At 46.9% G+C, this 14929-nt stretch overlaps 1 protein-coding gene across 3 annotated transcripts in view; it reads left to right on the forward strand.

Annotated features, from left to right (window-relative positions):
* The first annotated feature begins 34 nt into the window (after nt 1-34).
* Nucleotides 35-14929, forward strand: part of ptprz1a (protein tyrosine phosphatase receptor type Z1a) — a 56816-nt gene continuing 41921 nt past the window's right edge. For all 3 annotated transcript variants that reach the window (XM_026311622.1, XM_026311623.1, XM_026311624.1), the window contains exon 1: nt 35-302. In XM_026311622.1, the coding sequence (XP_026167407.1) occupies nt 212-302 (91 nt within the window). In that variant the 5' untranslated portion in view covers nt 35-211. The remainder of the gene's footprint in view (nt 303-14929) is intronic.

Consider the following 14929-nt stretch of genomic DNA (forward strand, 5'->3'; position numbering starts at 1 on the left):
GCGGCTGCTCTCCAGTCAGTCAGTCGGTGTGGAGGACAGCGGACGGAGCGGAGCGGCGCACCGGGACCGGGATTTCTACTACACGGACAAATACACGCCACAAGACCGCTACCGAGCGACCAGCAGGGAGGAAGTGCAGGCGCAGCATGGAGCTGTGAGGGCTGCGGGCCGACCGGGACCTGCTCCCCCCAAAATCACCGTTTATTTCTTTATGAGCCGAATCTGCGAGGTTTTCCCCAACATGGAGACTCCGGGCTGGTGGCTGCTGCTCACCGCACACCTCATCCTCCTCTGCCCGCAAGGTAAGCCCTGCTGCCCCCTGTTAGCGTTTTGCCCCCACATGACAAAAAAAATCCTCCGATGTCCTCAAAGCGTCTTTACTCGCTGTTTTCAACCTGCTGCGCCAACTTTCAGGTGATTGCGCAGCAGCTTCAGGTGCGCGCTCCGAAACAAACCCTCACGGAGTCTGTGTCATTTCATGTCTGTTAAATTAGAAATGTCCCGCTTTGTTTTACTGCCACAGTTGAAAAATCTGTGCGTAACGTTAACGCGTCGTGTGCGCGTTTTTATTTTTTATTTTTTGGGAACATTGACGGAGCTGAATCCAAAACAACAGTAAATCGTTTTAAAAGCGGGTTTCTGAGATACTGTCTGTGCTGCTGATCCGCCTCTGGTCCGGGGGATCGTAGATTAAAACGTTTGAGAGGCCCAGGGCGTCACGTATGGGCTCTAAACCCGGGCTGTCACGCATGAAAGGAGAAGTTTGGACACGGTGGTCTGACTGGCTTATTAAGAGTGTCAGAGGCTCCGTATCTGGCATCAGCAGTAATCTCATGATGCTCCTCACAGCAGAAACTGTTCTGGTTCTCATCCTCCACCGTGTTCGTAGAGAAAACATTGGGAGGTAAAGTTCGTCCTGCTGGACGGAGCAGGGCTCTGATCAGAGGTCCGTACTGTCAGAGGCCTCAGGTCAGGATCAGTTTCAGGTTAAAGTGTCTGTGTGGACTGTAGGGGTTGGTCTGACCTGGCCCAGAAATGAGGGGATGCAGGTCTGTGGGTTGTGGAAGAAGAAAAGACTCTTCAGTTTCTTTGCAGCCAACACGGAAACACTCGGTGTCTTTATCTGGGATGGATGAAAGTTTCTTTCAGGCCAATCAGGAGCGAGGATCCTCACCCCCACCTCTGTGGCTCATTTACTGTTTCACACTCTGAGCTCTGGGGATGATGATGATGATGTGTTGAGCCTGAAATGATCATCCACAATCAGCTACTTTGATTATTGATCTTTATTTTGAAGCATCAAATGTTTCCACCCTCACATTGTGAGAATTTGCTGCTCTTTGTTGAGTTGTGAGCCGAACGTCTTCGGGCTTTGGGCTGCAGACAACAAATAATTAGTCCATGAGCAGATAATGACAAATAATGAGCACTGGTCCCACTGGGGGAATATTTCTGATAGTTTTGGTACCTGTGATGCTTTTTGGTTTCTGACTTTAGTGAAGATGAACTTGACCCTGAGGCAGGTCAGTGTGGTACCAGCAGGGTGTCACTGTGGCCCAGTGGGTCCTTGTTAAACCAGCTTTTCTAAACCTCGATAGATAAGAGAGCAGAGGTCGACCAATGAGATCCTGGATCAGTGGATGCTATTTAGACACCTGGATCTTTATCAGCCGAACAGGAACTGACACATTAATTCATGTTTTCAGCACGTGAGTTTCTTATAAACATTTTGACCTCCCTTGTCCCTGGAAGTGCTGAATCCCAGGTTTCGTTGAAGCTGCAGGAAACAGCCAGACCCAGGATGATATGTTTACAGTTGCTTATGTCTAAACACAGAAAGATTCTGTTTGTTTGTGCCTCATTTTAAACTCTTTTAGCCACGTTCAGCCTGAGATGTTTAGTCTTTTACATCTAAATCTCTGAGTTTCTCAAATATTTGTTGGTGGAGATTTTGTCAGGTCACAGGCTCAACCCTGAGTCCTGCAGGGTTGAGGAGCTTTGAGAAGTCACTGGAGATGAATCGGGATTTGTGGCCATAAGCCTGAACACTGCAAGGGTTTTCCAGCTCTTATCCTCCGGTTTGCCCTCTCATCCGTACGGTACCGGTGCAGTGTGCCAGAGAGGACACTGATCTGCTTGGTTGAATCTGTTTGCAGGGTGGGACGTGAAACAAAAACTAGGGGGAGAAGCTGGTCGGAGCCAGTTTGGGATGTGAAACCTTTTGTGGCCGGGCCAGTGAAGCCTGGATCTGTGCTGGAAGGTTCTGTACCTGCAGAAAGCCCCGGGCTCCCCTCACACCCTCCTCCCTTTCTGTTTGGGCTGTTTTTAAATGAAGCTTTGGTGAAACGTCGTGGCACAAAGGAGGTGCCAGCGCAGGACTGGGTAATGGTGGAAGAAAAGACACATGAGGAGAAAACTCAGCACCATCTGTCCTTCTGAAAGATATTTGTGAATGGGCAGTGCCAGCCGTGCCCTGCTGTCCGTCGGGGCCCATGGAGGCTCCGGGCCTCGTGTTGTCTAACAGCGAGTCTGCAGACAGATGGTCGTCACGGTCGGACTGCCTGTCAGTCAGACGCATGCAGGGGGCCCACGTGGATGTGATGCCACCACCCCTGATGCTGAGGATGTCTGTCATTTTTAAAGGATTGGTGTGTGTCTGAAAACCACACTGAGATACTTTTTACCTGATTAGTCCTGCTGTTCATTCCCGTCACAAACATGGGATTTCAGGATTTCACTGAGTGAGGATTTAGTCTGTGATTGGCTGCTCAGTGTAGTCTCCATCATTTCACCCATTTAGTGTAGTTTCTCCTTATTTTTCTTCTCCACCTCTTCCTTTCTTCTTCTTCTTCTTCCCCAACCAAAGACTAAGTCCTGCCAACAGCAGCTCCACCTGCAGCATGACCAATACAGACTACTTCCCCCTGCTGGTGTGGAGAGCTAGTTCCTCTCCCCAGGTGTAGAACGAACGAGCTGGTTGGCCGTCGACTGGAGTCTGTGTGGTGCGTTCAATGACCCTTTTTGGTCCAAGTAAAGGTGATGTTCACAGACACAACAGTTGGTGTGTTTAGGATCTTAAACCAAAGCCAATGTGAGGTTCCAGCAGTCTGTGTGTGACATCCCCACTTTCTGCTTATTGTATTGTATTATAGCCTGACAAGTGAGGCCAATGTTGACATTTAAAAAGTTTAATAGAAATAATCCTGAGACATAATTTTCCCCATTAAATGTCCAGGAACTTTTCCCAAGAATAAACGTTTCCACAGGAGAACCACAACCCCAGGAAGACCAAGCAAATCAGTTTGCCGTCATATCAAACATGTGCCATCCGCTTAAACTTTGTCTTTAACTGTTCTGAGCTGCTCCATCCTGGTGTTCAGGCTGTTAAACAAAGACATCTGTACAACAGTGCTGCAGGAAACTCAAGTGTACTTGACCACATAAAAAGTCCCTGAGGCTTCAGAAAGTACCACCCCCTGAGCAGGGGCTGTTTTCAGGGTAAAACTTTATTTAGATCCAGTTGATGACACTGGGACACGGGTTCCTCGAAAAGCTGCAGTTCCCCAGGGAAAGTTCCTGCAGTGTCAATCACCTCAGTCCAGCAGCGGTGGCTGACAGCTGTTTCTATTATTTTGTTCATGGCGTTTCTAGGAGAGAGAGTAGGCTAAATAACAGAAACACAGGTGTTTTTGTTAAACCAGTATCTACCTCAGCACCTCTTGCCACAAACTGTTTACACTGTGGTGTTGGCATATTAAACATATACACGTTACACATATATTTGTTTTCAGAGACGTGTCTTCTCAGAGACTTTGAGAAGACACGTATGTTCTGTGATGGTTTGGTGATGGTGTGAGGCTGCAAAGACCACAGTGGAAATTTAATTGTTGTTTGCTGTTCATGAGATCTGATCATTAGTGTAAAGTTCTGCTTCGTTTTTCATGAAACTGTTTCCTGATCCAGATTCTCTTTGAGGCGAAGACTCAAACAAACCTCAGATTATCTCTTATTCTTTAGTGTCTACATTCATGTCTCTCTTTCCTTTCCTTCATGTTATCCCTCCATCTCTGGCCGGATCGCCGCCCCACTGGTAGTCCTGACAAAAAAGCAGGTTTCCAGTCATGACGGTGGGGGTATTTGATGACCAGATTACTGGGTATTAGGCTCAGCGGCATTCACTCAGGCATACACTGGGGCCACCGGTTTGAATCCTCCCAAGTCGCCTCTCCTTTTCTTCCTGCCGGCCCTCTGCTGAATGGAGGCCGGGGTTACGTGGGGAAACAACCAGCCGGGTCCTCGGCAGAGGTCAGCGGAGGAGGCCGGTCCGTCCTGTGCCGCCTCCCCGGGCCCAGCCCTGTGAATTATGCTGTCAGAGGGGAGATTTGTTTTGTAACAGTAGGAAAGGGGGCAACTACAGAAAGACGGGAGGTGTAAGAGGGTAGATTGAGGCGTGGGGTGGGGAGGGGTGCAGGCCAACAGAGAAAAGAAGAGGGTGACGGGTGGGGGGGGGGCGTTAAAGTGTGACGCATGATGGCACTGCGATTTGTCCCAGTGGCAGCGGCGGCGAGGACGAGAGGACGCCATCACACTGTGAAGCTGGAGCAGAAGTGTGGGAGCGCAGTGTGTTTGGAGTGGGGTGGGGGGGGTACACTCGCATATTCTTCCTCCACCACATCGAGGCCGGAGGCCCGACGGAGCGACGGAGCGCAGGTTAAGCAGCACTCCTGCCTTCATTAGTCTTCGTTAACACCCCCCCCCCCCCCCCCCCCCCACCTCCCAGTGTTTTCTGTTCTCAGGCTTCTGGTCCCCCCACACTGTAAAAAATCACCCGCCACAACAAGTCGGTCTTGTGCAAGAACATTTTCATTTAAATTCCAAATTTAAATTTATTCATATTTCAGTTTTCGGGATCATCAAACTCACAAAACTGCAGAGATTTGTTGTAAATTGAGGATTTGATCATTAATCACCATCTAACTTTTGTGTCTGTGACATAGTTTCATTAAGAAAACCGTCAAAGTCTGTCTGAGATGAGCAAACAGGAACAGAACAGATGGAGCCGAGTCGTGTTTTCTACTTTATAGAAAAAATGATGAGGAAAAGTTTCCAGGAATTTTGCAGGACTGGGAAAATGAAGCATTAGCAGATTTAGTTTTGCAGTGCATTTCCTCAGGGCCAGAGCTTTTATTGTTGCTGGTTTCTTACTCTACAGTCTTGAACATTTTGTCTGTGCAGCTCCTTTTTCTTTCCTCAGCTCTTAATCTCTCATTTTCTCTCTTCCTTTGACGTCTCTCTGCTGCTGCACATCCTCCGTCACCCTGTTGTCCCACATTTCTCCCCTTTCAGAGCCTCATGCCTTCATCCTTCTACTGTCTGTGCCCCCCCCATCCCTCTGTTAGCGTTTTTAATCCTCCTCCTCCTCATTTGTCTCCCCTCTCGTTTCTGTCTGGGTGAGGGATGAGGGGTGTCGAGGGTGTTTTTTTTTTTTTTTTTTTCTGGTATCCAACCATCTTGTCTCTGCTGGTGTCCACCTGGCGTTCTGCCACCACCATCACCCACCTCACCCCCTTGTCCCCAGTGCCCACCGCCACTGTGGACGCTGTAATGGATGACGGGGCAGATCAGGGTGGCCCACTGCGTCTCTGAATGGGGGGGGGGGCGGTCACGCCGGGGCCCGTTGCAGCGGAGAACAAGTGGAGCCCCTGTAGAGTAGCTGGTGGAGAGCCATTTGATTTGTCCTCCACTCTTCTCCTTGTTTTCTCTGCTCTCAGCTGCCTGCAAGTGTGTGGTCTCCCTTCGATCCTGGATGTTCGATGGCCCTCGTCTCTCATCCGCGCTGAATGCAAAATCTTAAAAAGTGACGCAGAAAAGGCCAGCGATAAAAGGCCTGCGTGGAGGACGTGGGTCGGTCGACGTCCTCTTCTGTGAAAGGGTCGATTCGCTGCTTTTCTTCCCCATTCACTGGCTGGTGGAGGGGATCTAAACAGGTGAATGCAGAGACGCTTTAGGCAGATGTTGCGGTGCACAAAAGGATTTCATGGGCCTCAACGAGGCTTTTCAAGTATTTACAGAACATTTACATTTCAGGCATTAGTCTGATCCTCTTAACCAGATCGGCCTCTGTTGAGTGCAGCAGGAGAATGAGCTTAAATTCCTTGAACACTGACATTACAAGGTACCAGCAGCAGGGGGTTGCACTGTACAGCAACATGTCACGACTCCAGAGACTCGAAAGAAGGAAAAGAAAATAGAGCTGAGAAAAGAAACACTTGTTTTTTCTGGTTCAGCCCAAAAGACTGAAGTAACAAGAATATTTCATATAGCAGTAATTGATTTCCTGGTTGGTTTCGTGCTGTAAAAACTCAACAGAAGAAAAACACATTAATACATATTATGACCATAAAGTTAATTTGTGAACATGTTGGCTAACAGCTATTGCAATGATTGTCATGTGTGAGTCCACCTGGTAAATCTGAGCCATGTGATCCTTCAGTTTGAGCTCTGGGTTTGGTCTCCACCACCTGCTGAGGCAAATCTCTGGCACTGCTAAATGCTCCACCATGTTCACCAGCTGGTCTCTGACTGTCTGTCTGCTGTTTGCTGCTGAGCAGGTAGAGGACTGTGGCTTTTTACTGCTGCAGCTGCTGATTTTTGCAACTGGAAACAGACTGAACTAAACCAAACATTTGCTAAAAGAAGCTGAGAGTCTCCATCAAGCGGCACAGCTGGTGAAAATTCTCTGCACTTGCTAAAGAAGCTTTGACAGTGCACAGTCATTAGAACTGCAAAAGTACAGAATATTAGCTTAAGGTGCAGCTTAACACCCAGATTTAGCTTGAGCACACGTCCTTTTATGCATTAAAAGTGTTGCATCTGAGTAAATGTCTGAAAATCTTCAAATAAAAGTCGACTGTAAACAGAAATACAGTAAAATCTCAAAGTGTAATAGCCAGACATCATAAAACACAGACATTTCTTGAGCAAAATGAATTATCGCTTTAATAAAAGCAGATTTGTTTTAATACTTTCTGAGGTGTGATCTGAGTCAGGGCAGCAATTTGTTTTATGATAAATTATTAAACTGAGAAAATGGGAAAACAAACCTTCAGATAAAATCCTGATGAAGACAAGCTAGTTGAAAATGTTGGATAATGTTTGGTGTGGAAGGTGTCTGTGTGTTTGTACAGTCAGAAATGAGAAGTTATGGTCCATCGTGTTTCAGGTGTGTCAGGTCAGAGGGTAAACACCTGCAGACCCAGTTTAACCTGCAGAGGAACTTGCTGCTCCTCGGGTCCTCCTGGTCCTCCTGGTCGTGGTCGTGTCTGCTCCTCAGCTTGTGTTGACAGAAACAGCTGCACCCATGAGGCTCGTCTGCTGGGACAGACGTGTGAAAGCTGCGAAAGGTTAATCCCTTAGTCTGGGAACTCCCAGACGATTGCAGCAGTTACATGCAGTTATGAAGTGACTGAAACTGATTGGGGATGAAGTGATAACAGCCAGATGTGCAGTGAGACTGCCCAGATGTTTTTCTATTGAACAGAGTCGTGTTAGCTTTGTCCTCATGTTTCTCTTTCTGTGAGTCTGACTGAAACTGTTCATATTTTGCTGCTGTTGTGAAGTTTATCTGTGTAAAACTGGTGAAAAGCCTCAGGAATCTACTGTTAGCCACTAGCATAACACAGCCCAGTCTCTCTCTGGACTGTTGCTGGTAAAGTTGCATTGTGGGTAGTGTAGGCATCAGACCAGAGAGGAAGATATCTAGTTTGCACTGTGTAAACTGTCCATAGTGGAAGAGAAGTCATTCAAATAATCTTAGGGGTCATCCTCTGGGGACTATGAATGAATGAATGCCATTTAATTGGGGTGAGAAACATGGTGAGAAAATGGTCGGTGTGTGTTTGTCTTTCCATGGCCCAGTGTCTGTACTGGGGACGATGCAGGTCGATGGGAGGCAGCTGCTGGTGGTAAACACCAGTCAGATGTTTGTAAGACACTAAAGAGCCAAAGTAAAATCAGGCATGTGTCATTGTTAGTGTGTTCGATGCCTCCTCCTTATGAGACTTTGATAAAAACTGATTCAAATGTTTTTATTGTCAAACAGTGATGAGCTGTTATTAAACTACTAGCAGGGAAAATCCAGCACAAGCGTGTCAAGGTTAAAAAAGGACAAAGTGTAAAATCCATAATTTCCTCTGTGTCCCACCCCCCGCTGCTGATTTCAATTAGGTCGTCCCTCAAAATAGTCACGCGTCCCCACGGCGCCGTCACCAAATGGCGTCCTGTTAATGAGCTGGCGATTGTGCTGATGATGTTCGCCTGGTTACCCCAAAGCAGGCGGAAGATTTGTGCAGGTGAAAAAGCAATTAGTGTTTGGCTGCAGAGCTGGGGCTCCTGCAGGCCGGCGTCCTGCTGTGAAATGCACATGATGTAGCACTGACATCATCTTCTGGTCTCGGCCGAGGGGGGACGTCCTGCTGAGAGACGGAGAGGACGGGCGAAGGGCCGTCAGGGTGGAAAACTCACTCTCTAGTTTTTAGACACTCGGCATGGTGCAGACATTTGCCGCTGCTCCTCGTGTCTGTTCCAGGCTACAGGACTTGCAAACCATTTTCCATATCATGCGTCAGGTTCCAGGTGGATTTCCTTCCAGAGTTTAAGTTGATTTCTTTGAAAACCAAGAAAGATCTCGCTCTGTTTGCATTACTTGGGAAGGAGCTTCTCCACCTGCAGACTCGTGTTTTTAATGTTAAGATTTTCTAGCTTTGATGCATAAAGTTAAAAAGCAGAAACCACATGTGAAGTTTGATTCAAGCCTGACAAAAGTAAAACTTGCAAACATTTAAAATCTGCATCCGGGGTTAAAACAGGCCCAACTTGAACTCTCAGTATCTGTGGGTCTGTTTAGTGTTTGCTGCCTGTTTTCCCAGTTGGCAACGTGGGAAAACTACATGACTTGAATGCAGCTTTATAATCCTTCAGGAAATCATCCTGTAATGAGACTACGCTTTTACAGACGTCATTAAAAAAAATCAGTCTAACCCAATGCTTGAACTGAAGAGTAAATGCAATTGTGAAAAGTTTACAATATAAGTGAGAGGCTTTACATAGACACACACAAACACTTCCTCTCTCATTGTCTTTCCGGTGGGATACAGCGTTGGCATCCCCCTTCGTCCATTCAGCTCCAGCGTTTAATTAAGTCGTTTTTCTGTTGGAGAAGCTTTTCTCTGGGCCTCTGACAAACTGTTTCGTCACCGTGTGTACGATGAGATTGGGAACAGGTCTGCTGGAACCAAAACGGCTCCGCTTGGAACATCCGCCTTCTGAGTGAGGGTGAAGGAAGAAAGTCGCGGCTCTTTCACTGATAATAAATAAACTATAGGCCACTAACGGGGCAGGAAAATAACAGGTGGATGAATGAAAGTGTCTTAAGTTTCATCATAGTAAATTAGAAACATGTTTGTAAATCAGTCACGGCTGTTATGTTTCTGCAGGACCTTGTTGGACTTTGTTGTGAAGGAGCACAACAATCAGGTTTTGTAGATTTTGGATGATCAGATCAATCGTGGGCTGAGCTGATCCACTTCACCACAGTTTGGTGGGTCAACACATTTTGCTCAGGCGTCATCCCGATGTAAATTACAGAGGAACGTCAGCTCAACATACACACTGCTGCTTTGTTCCCAAGCTGACGGCACCATGAGCCACATGCTGCAAACATTTAGCACATCCAAATGTTTTTATTTTCTGTAATTTGCTGCCGTGCCAGGACGGAATAAATCACTATTAACGCCCTGCCCGGCTGCAGCTCAAACAGAAATCTCAGGCTGGCAGAGCCGAGAGCAAACGTTTGAAATAAAGAAAAGGTCTCAGAGGTCGTTGTGTCGGAGCACTTCCTTTCTCGATTTCTCTTTAAATCTTCCTCTTCCTGTAAACAAGTCGCTGTGAGTGGGAGCTCTTTGTTTAAACATCCCGGCGCTGCGCGAGTCTTTGGAGCTGTGGAGGTGACGGCCGGGCACACGGACAGAGGGAGGCAGAGGGAGGCAGTGTGAAGGTTTGGGTCGGATGCAGCAGCAGAGGCTGGAACACAGAGGGCAGGTACCGGCAGACGGTTGAATAGGTGTTGACGGGGCCACCTGTGTCAGCACTGATGCCTGCTTTAAATACCACAATGACGCCGAGCGCCGACATCTGCTGAATGCTGTTTTTCAAAAGCTGTTTTAACTTCCTCAGATCACAGAGCAAGATTTCCAAATGTGTGCGATGATTTCTCTTCTCTTCATTCAGTAAACACACAAACAGTCCTGCATTCACGGTGCCATCTATGAACGTCATCTCTCCTACACTTTCTGCTGTCGACAAACTCCCACCTCCACGGTTCACAGTCTCTGTGGGCCCGGTCAGGTCCATCCTCTGACCCAGACTCATTTACTCTGCTGAGCAAAGACCCTGCTGGAGCTGTATTACAGCTCAGGTTCAGCAGCTACTGAGGATTTTGTGTTTGCTCCCAACTTCATGACTCCTCTCGGTTTGGTTTGGTCTTCATCAGGTGGAGCCACGTTGCATTAGACACAGTCCAGGCCAAAACAGAGAAAGCTGAGCTGTTCTTCATGAGGCTGGTGTCAGTTGGAAATCACAGGAAATAGTCACTTTTGTTGTTAAACGTTTTCAATGGTCAACATCCAGCAGTTTTAAAGAACCATTTCTGATTCTAGTGATAGTGTAGACTCTGTGGAGGTGCCTTTGTGAAGCTCTTGCATTGATGTGTTTCTCCAGTCTACCAGACAAACGTTCATGTAATTGCTTTGTGTTGACTGAAAGTTCAGTCGGAGCAGAACAGGCTGTAAACCAACATGGTGACTCGCTGAGCGTCGGGCTGCAGTCCAGAGAGGCCGACGATGGAAACTGTAGACGGTCAGATCTATTATTCATCAGCTCTCCCTCTGAGACAGATCATTTGTTGTTGAGTACAGATACAGGTCACACATGAGTGCATCAACACACACACACACACACACACACACACACACACACACACACACACACAAATGTGCCAGAGAGCTGCTGAGTCCTGTCACAGCTCAGAGCAGTGAGCCTGGTGCTGGAAGATGTTAACCAGACATTACGCTGTTGAAAGTTACAGGAATGACCAAACACACACACAAACACACACACACACACACACACACCTGCTGGACTGACAGGTGTGTTCACATCATATGACGTGCTGCTAGTTTTGTCCATCGTTGGGGATCAGAAAAGGGACCCACAGTCTGAAATTAAAGGCTTGAATGGTTTTCTTTCAGTGCTGGTAGGATGTCAGGTTTGTTGCTGCCTGTTCAAGGTGAAACCTCTTGTTCTTCCTGCCTGACCCCAGTCCAGACCTGATCCAGATCTGTAGAGTGAAACCACATGTTTATCAAGCACCGGCCTGTTGAAGAAGACATGTCAGCAAAGTGAAGATGGATGTTGGAAACACTTTTCTCCTTGTTCGATTAACCCAAAATGCTTCTAAAGTTTAATGCTGCTGTTATATTTCTGCAGTCGTGTGTTGTTGTTGTGGGTTTTGCTGCCTTGGTTCCTGCCGTGCACGTTTCCTGTGAAATCATCCCCTCAGCAGCTCTGCTTCTTTCCCGTTTCAGCCTCCTTTTAGGGTTGATGGACTCAGCCTGTGGATAATCCGCAGCCTCTGCTCTTTGCCATTTATAGTTAAGAGGAAGATGAGAGCGGCCGATCGATGCAGAGAACGTCAACCTTGAGGCTCCTGCTCATCTGATGAGTTTAGTTGTTCACAGCAGGTTTTCCCCAGAGTTAGACCTGGACCCAGCAGCCGTTTGCAGGGATTTTTAGGGAGAACAGACTTTTCATTTGTCTAATGCCTTAAAGCGCCACGACAGGATCCTTTGATTTGCTGCTGCTGGTCTTATACTGGGGTTGTATGGTTTTGTTTAAAGGAGGATGTGCCGTGTACAAAGCTAACAGAAACACTTAAATGAATCACTGCATGTGATCCTCACACAGGTCAGAGTGAAGGCCTGTTTAGAGGAGCAGATGTTTGCTGCGCTCGAATCCAAATAGTTTTTTTTTTACTTGCCAAAAAAGCTTTAGTTACTTTCAAACAAGAGATAAAAGACTCGATCAGGCCTCACAAAGTCTCAGAGCTACAGAAACAGCTAAAGGTTTGAAGCCTCTTAGGAAAAAAACATGGTGTTAACTCTAAAAAACTTCGATTCAGTTATTTAGCGTTTATTTTGTTCTCTGCCTTCTTATGTGATATGATGAGTTACTAAAGTGGGGGTGCACAGGATTGTTAATGAGACTTGAAAGTGACGAGTGGTCGGACACAGTTGGACCAGGTCTGCTTCCTGTCAGGGTCAGTCGGCGTTGACAGTGGGCAGGAAAATGAAGTGGTGTGTGATATGGATGAGACTTTCCCATAAAATGTCTGTGATGGAGGGCTCAGTGTTGCAGGAAGATTTAGACAAAGTCCGAATAGTCCTCTAACCCACAGTCCAGTTTTGTTTTTTAGTCGTCGTGGCTGGATTCAGGTCCAAAGGGCGTCTCATTTATCTGAGACTTTACTTTGACTAAGGATGAACTTTCTCACCTCTGTGTTTACAGAAGAAGAGATTTACACTTAAGACTCAGGAGCAGCTCAGAGGGGGCGGACTACAGCAGCCTTCAAACCAGATAAATGACGTGTCAGGATCGTACAGTAGCTTCAGCGGACAGGGTCTGCTGACACATCAGGCCCGTGCTCAGATCCCTGAAGTGTAAAACGCTCCAGCTGTTTACACTCATTGTTCCGAGGGTGTTTTTCTGCCCTGACTTTGGTCTGTCAGACGGAGCTTAGCCCCTCACTGAATACAAATCCAACTTTCTTCACCATGAGGAAGAGGAACTGAGGAACCTAGACTCTAACAAATATGAATCTATAACCTAAAACATTTTACTGATGCATCTTCCTGGCTTGGAAGATCTGCCTGTATCGCTGAACTCAGGTAGAAACCAGAGATGAATTACAGACACTGTCCATAAGAGTTTTACGTTTGGGCTCTTCAGCTCCTGGGTTCTGGACTCTGGTCATTGTTTGGGTCTTTCTGAATTAAGGTTTTCAGTTTGGGTCTTTGTTAAAATGAGGTTTTCAGTTTGGATCTTTGTGTAATGAGGTTTTCAGTTTGGGTCTTTGTAAACCACCTGAACAAACAGGTTTATTGTCATAATTGACCAGGAACAAACCATCATCCCTAAACCAGAAATCTAAACACAATCCAGGGAAACAAAATGGCAGCTGACATTTTACCTCTAACCACGTGTCAGTTTTTAGACCGGAGAGGAGATTTTAATGGGATGGATTTTCTCTCAGGTCTCTACATGCTGAAATTCCTAGAAATTAAAAAATGAAAGCAACGACAGAGACAGGAAGGGAGATGTGGCGTTAAGGAGCCACACTGCGTTGGCGCCCACATGGAATAAAAACCCAGACTGTCCACAGATTAACCTGCCGTACCCTTCCGATCTTAGTGGTTGGTTTTATTCACCCCCACCCTCCTCAGACCTGATCCTGCTGGCACCAGGAGCAGAGGGGCGGGTGGATGTTGGGGGGGTTGATGCACATTCTGGCGTGGGCACCGGTTCTCACCCCCACAGCCTGTGGACGTCCCGGCTCTCCCAAGACTCGGCTAATCCTCTTATTCAGCGTCCGGCTGGAGGCTGCGGGGCTCCCACAGACCGGAGCGCAGAGCCGGCCACTCTCCGCTGAATAAACACACTGACACAGTTGTGGTCTTTTTCTCTCCGTACAGACGCTGAGCAAGACCTTCTCCTTACAATCTATTCTCCTCATTCACTCTTTTCCAGTAGAACTTAAGCTTGTACCCCCACCCTCTCCTTTCTGTCCTCAAGACCTGAATTACATCCCCCCTTCGCCTCCTCGGTCACCCCCGATCTTCACTTCCTTCTCTGCGTTCATCTTGAATCAGATTTTCCCTGCTCGGCTCTTCTTTCTCCTGCTGTTAAGAAATTCTTCTCCTCGGACACGTTGTGCAGTGTAATTTAATGACCAACGTCGTGGACTCAGGCCATTTGCTATTGGATCACGAGGAAACGATAGAATTCCTTATAAGACTGTGGATTAATAACTATAGATCTTTGTAGGTTATTCATTAATCTTCATATTGAACTTTAGACGTGGAGACTAGAGAGACCAGAGTCAAATATGTTCCCGAGGCAGAGCAGGAGACATCAGACCCCGTTTGAAGCTGCTGGTTAAGGATAAACATAAGATGACCTAGGTGCTGTCCAGCAAACCATGTGGGCTTCATAGACAATCAGAAAATTATATGAGCTTTATATAAATACACTGAGCTGAATGGACTTTGTGCTGCGTTTTGGTGTCAGCAGGACATTGGAAACGACATACGTTCAGTCTGTATGCGGCTAAATCATCACTACATCATTTGCTGATTCCAGTGATTTCATCCTGCAGCATCTACAGGACTCTGAGCTCTGGTACCTTGTGACAGACTGAGCAGGTGTTTTCTTTGTCGTCAGCGTCACAAAAGGTCCCAGCCCAACTCATGTGTCGGGTTTTGTCAGGGCGCTGGTGTGGTCTGTAACTGAAACCTGCAGCGTTTGATGTGATGAGTCGAGTTTGTCCTGCGGCACAGGAGGGGTGGAACACACAGGGAGGATGCTGTTCATTAACACAGGAGCCTACATTCAACCACATATGTCATACAGTAGTTTTAAAAAATATATTATTCATATTGGCTTCATATTGAGGTATGAGAATTCATCTGTGGTATTTAGTGTTTTTGTTTATTTTGCATCTCTTTGTGTTTCTGTGGATATTATGCACGTCTTCATGGTCATCTGTGTGTCTGTGGTGGTTTTGAGTCTCTGGAGAGGTTCCCCTTCTTTCCTCATA

This window comes from Mastacembelus armatus, chromosome 6 (assembly GCF_900324485.2).
Source record: "Mastacembelus armatus chromosome 6, fMasArm1.2, whole genome shotgun sequence".
NCBI lineage: Eukaryota > Metazoa > Chordata > Actinopteri > Synbranchiformes > Mastacembelidae > Mastacembelus > Mastacembelus armatus.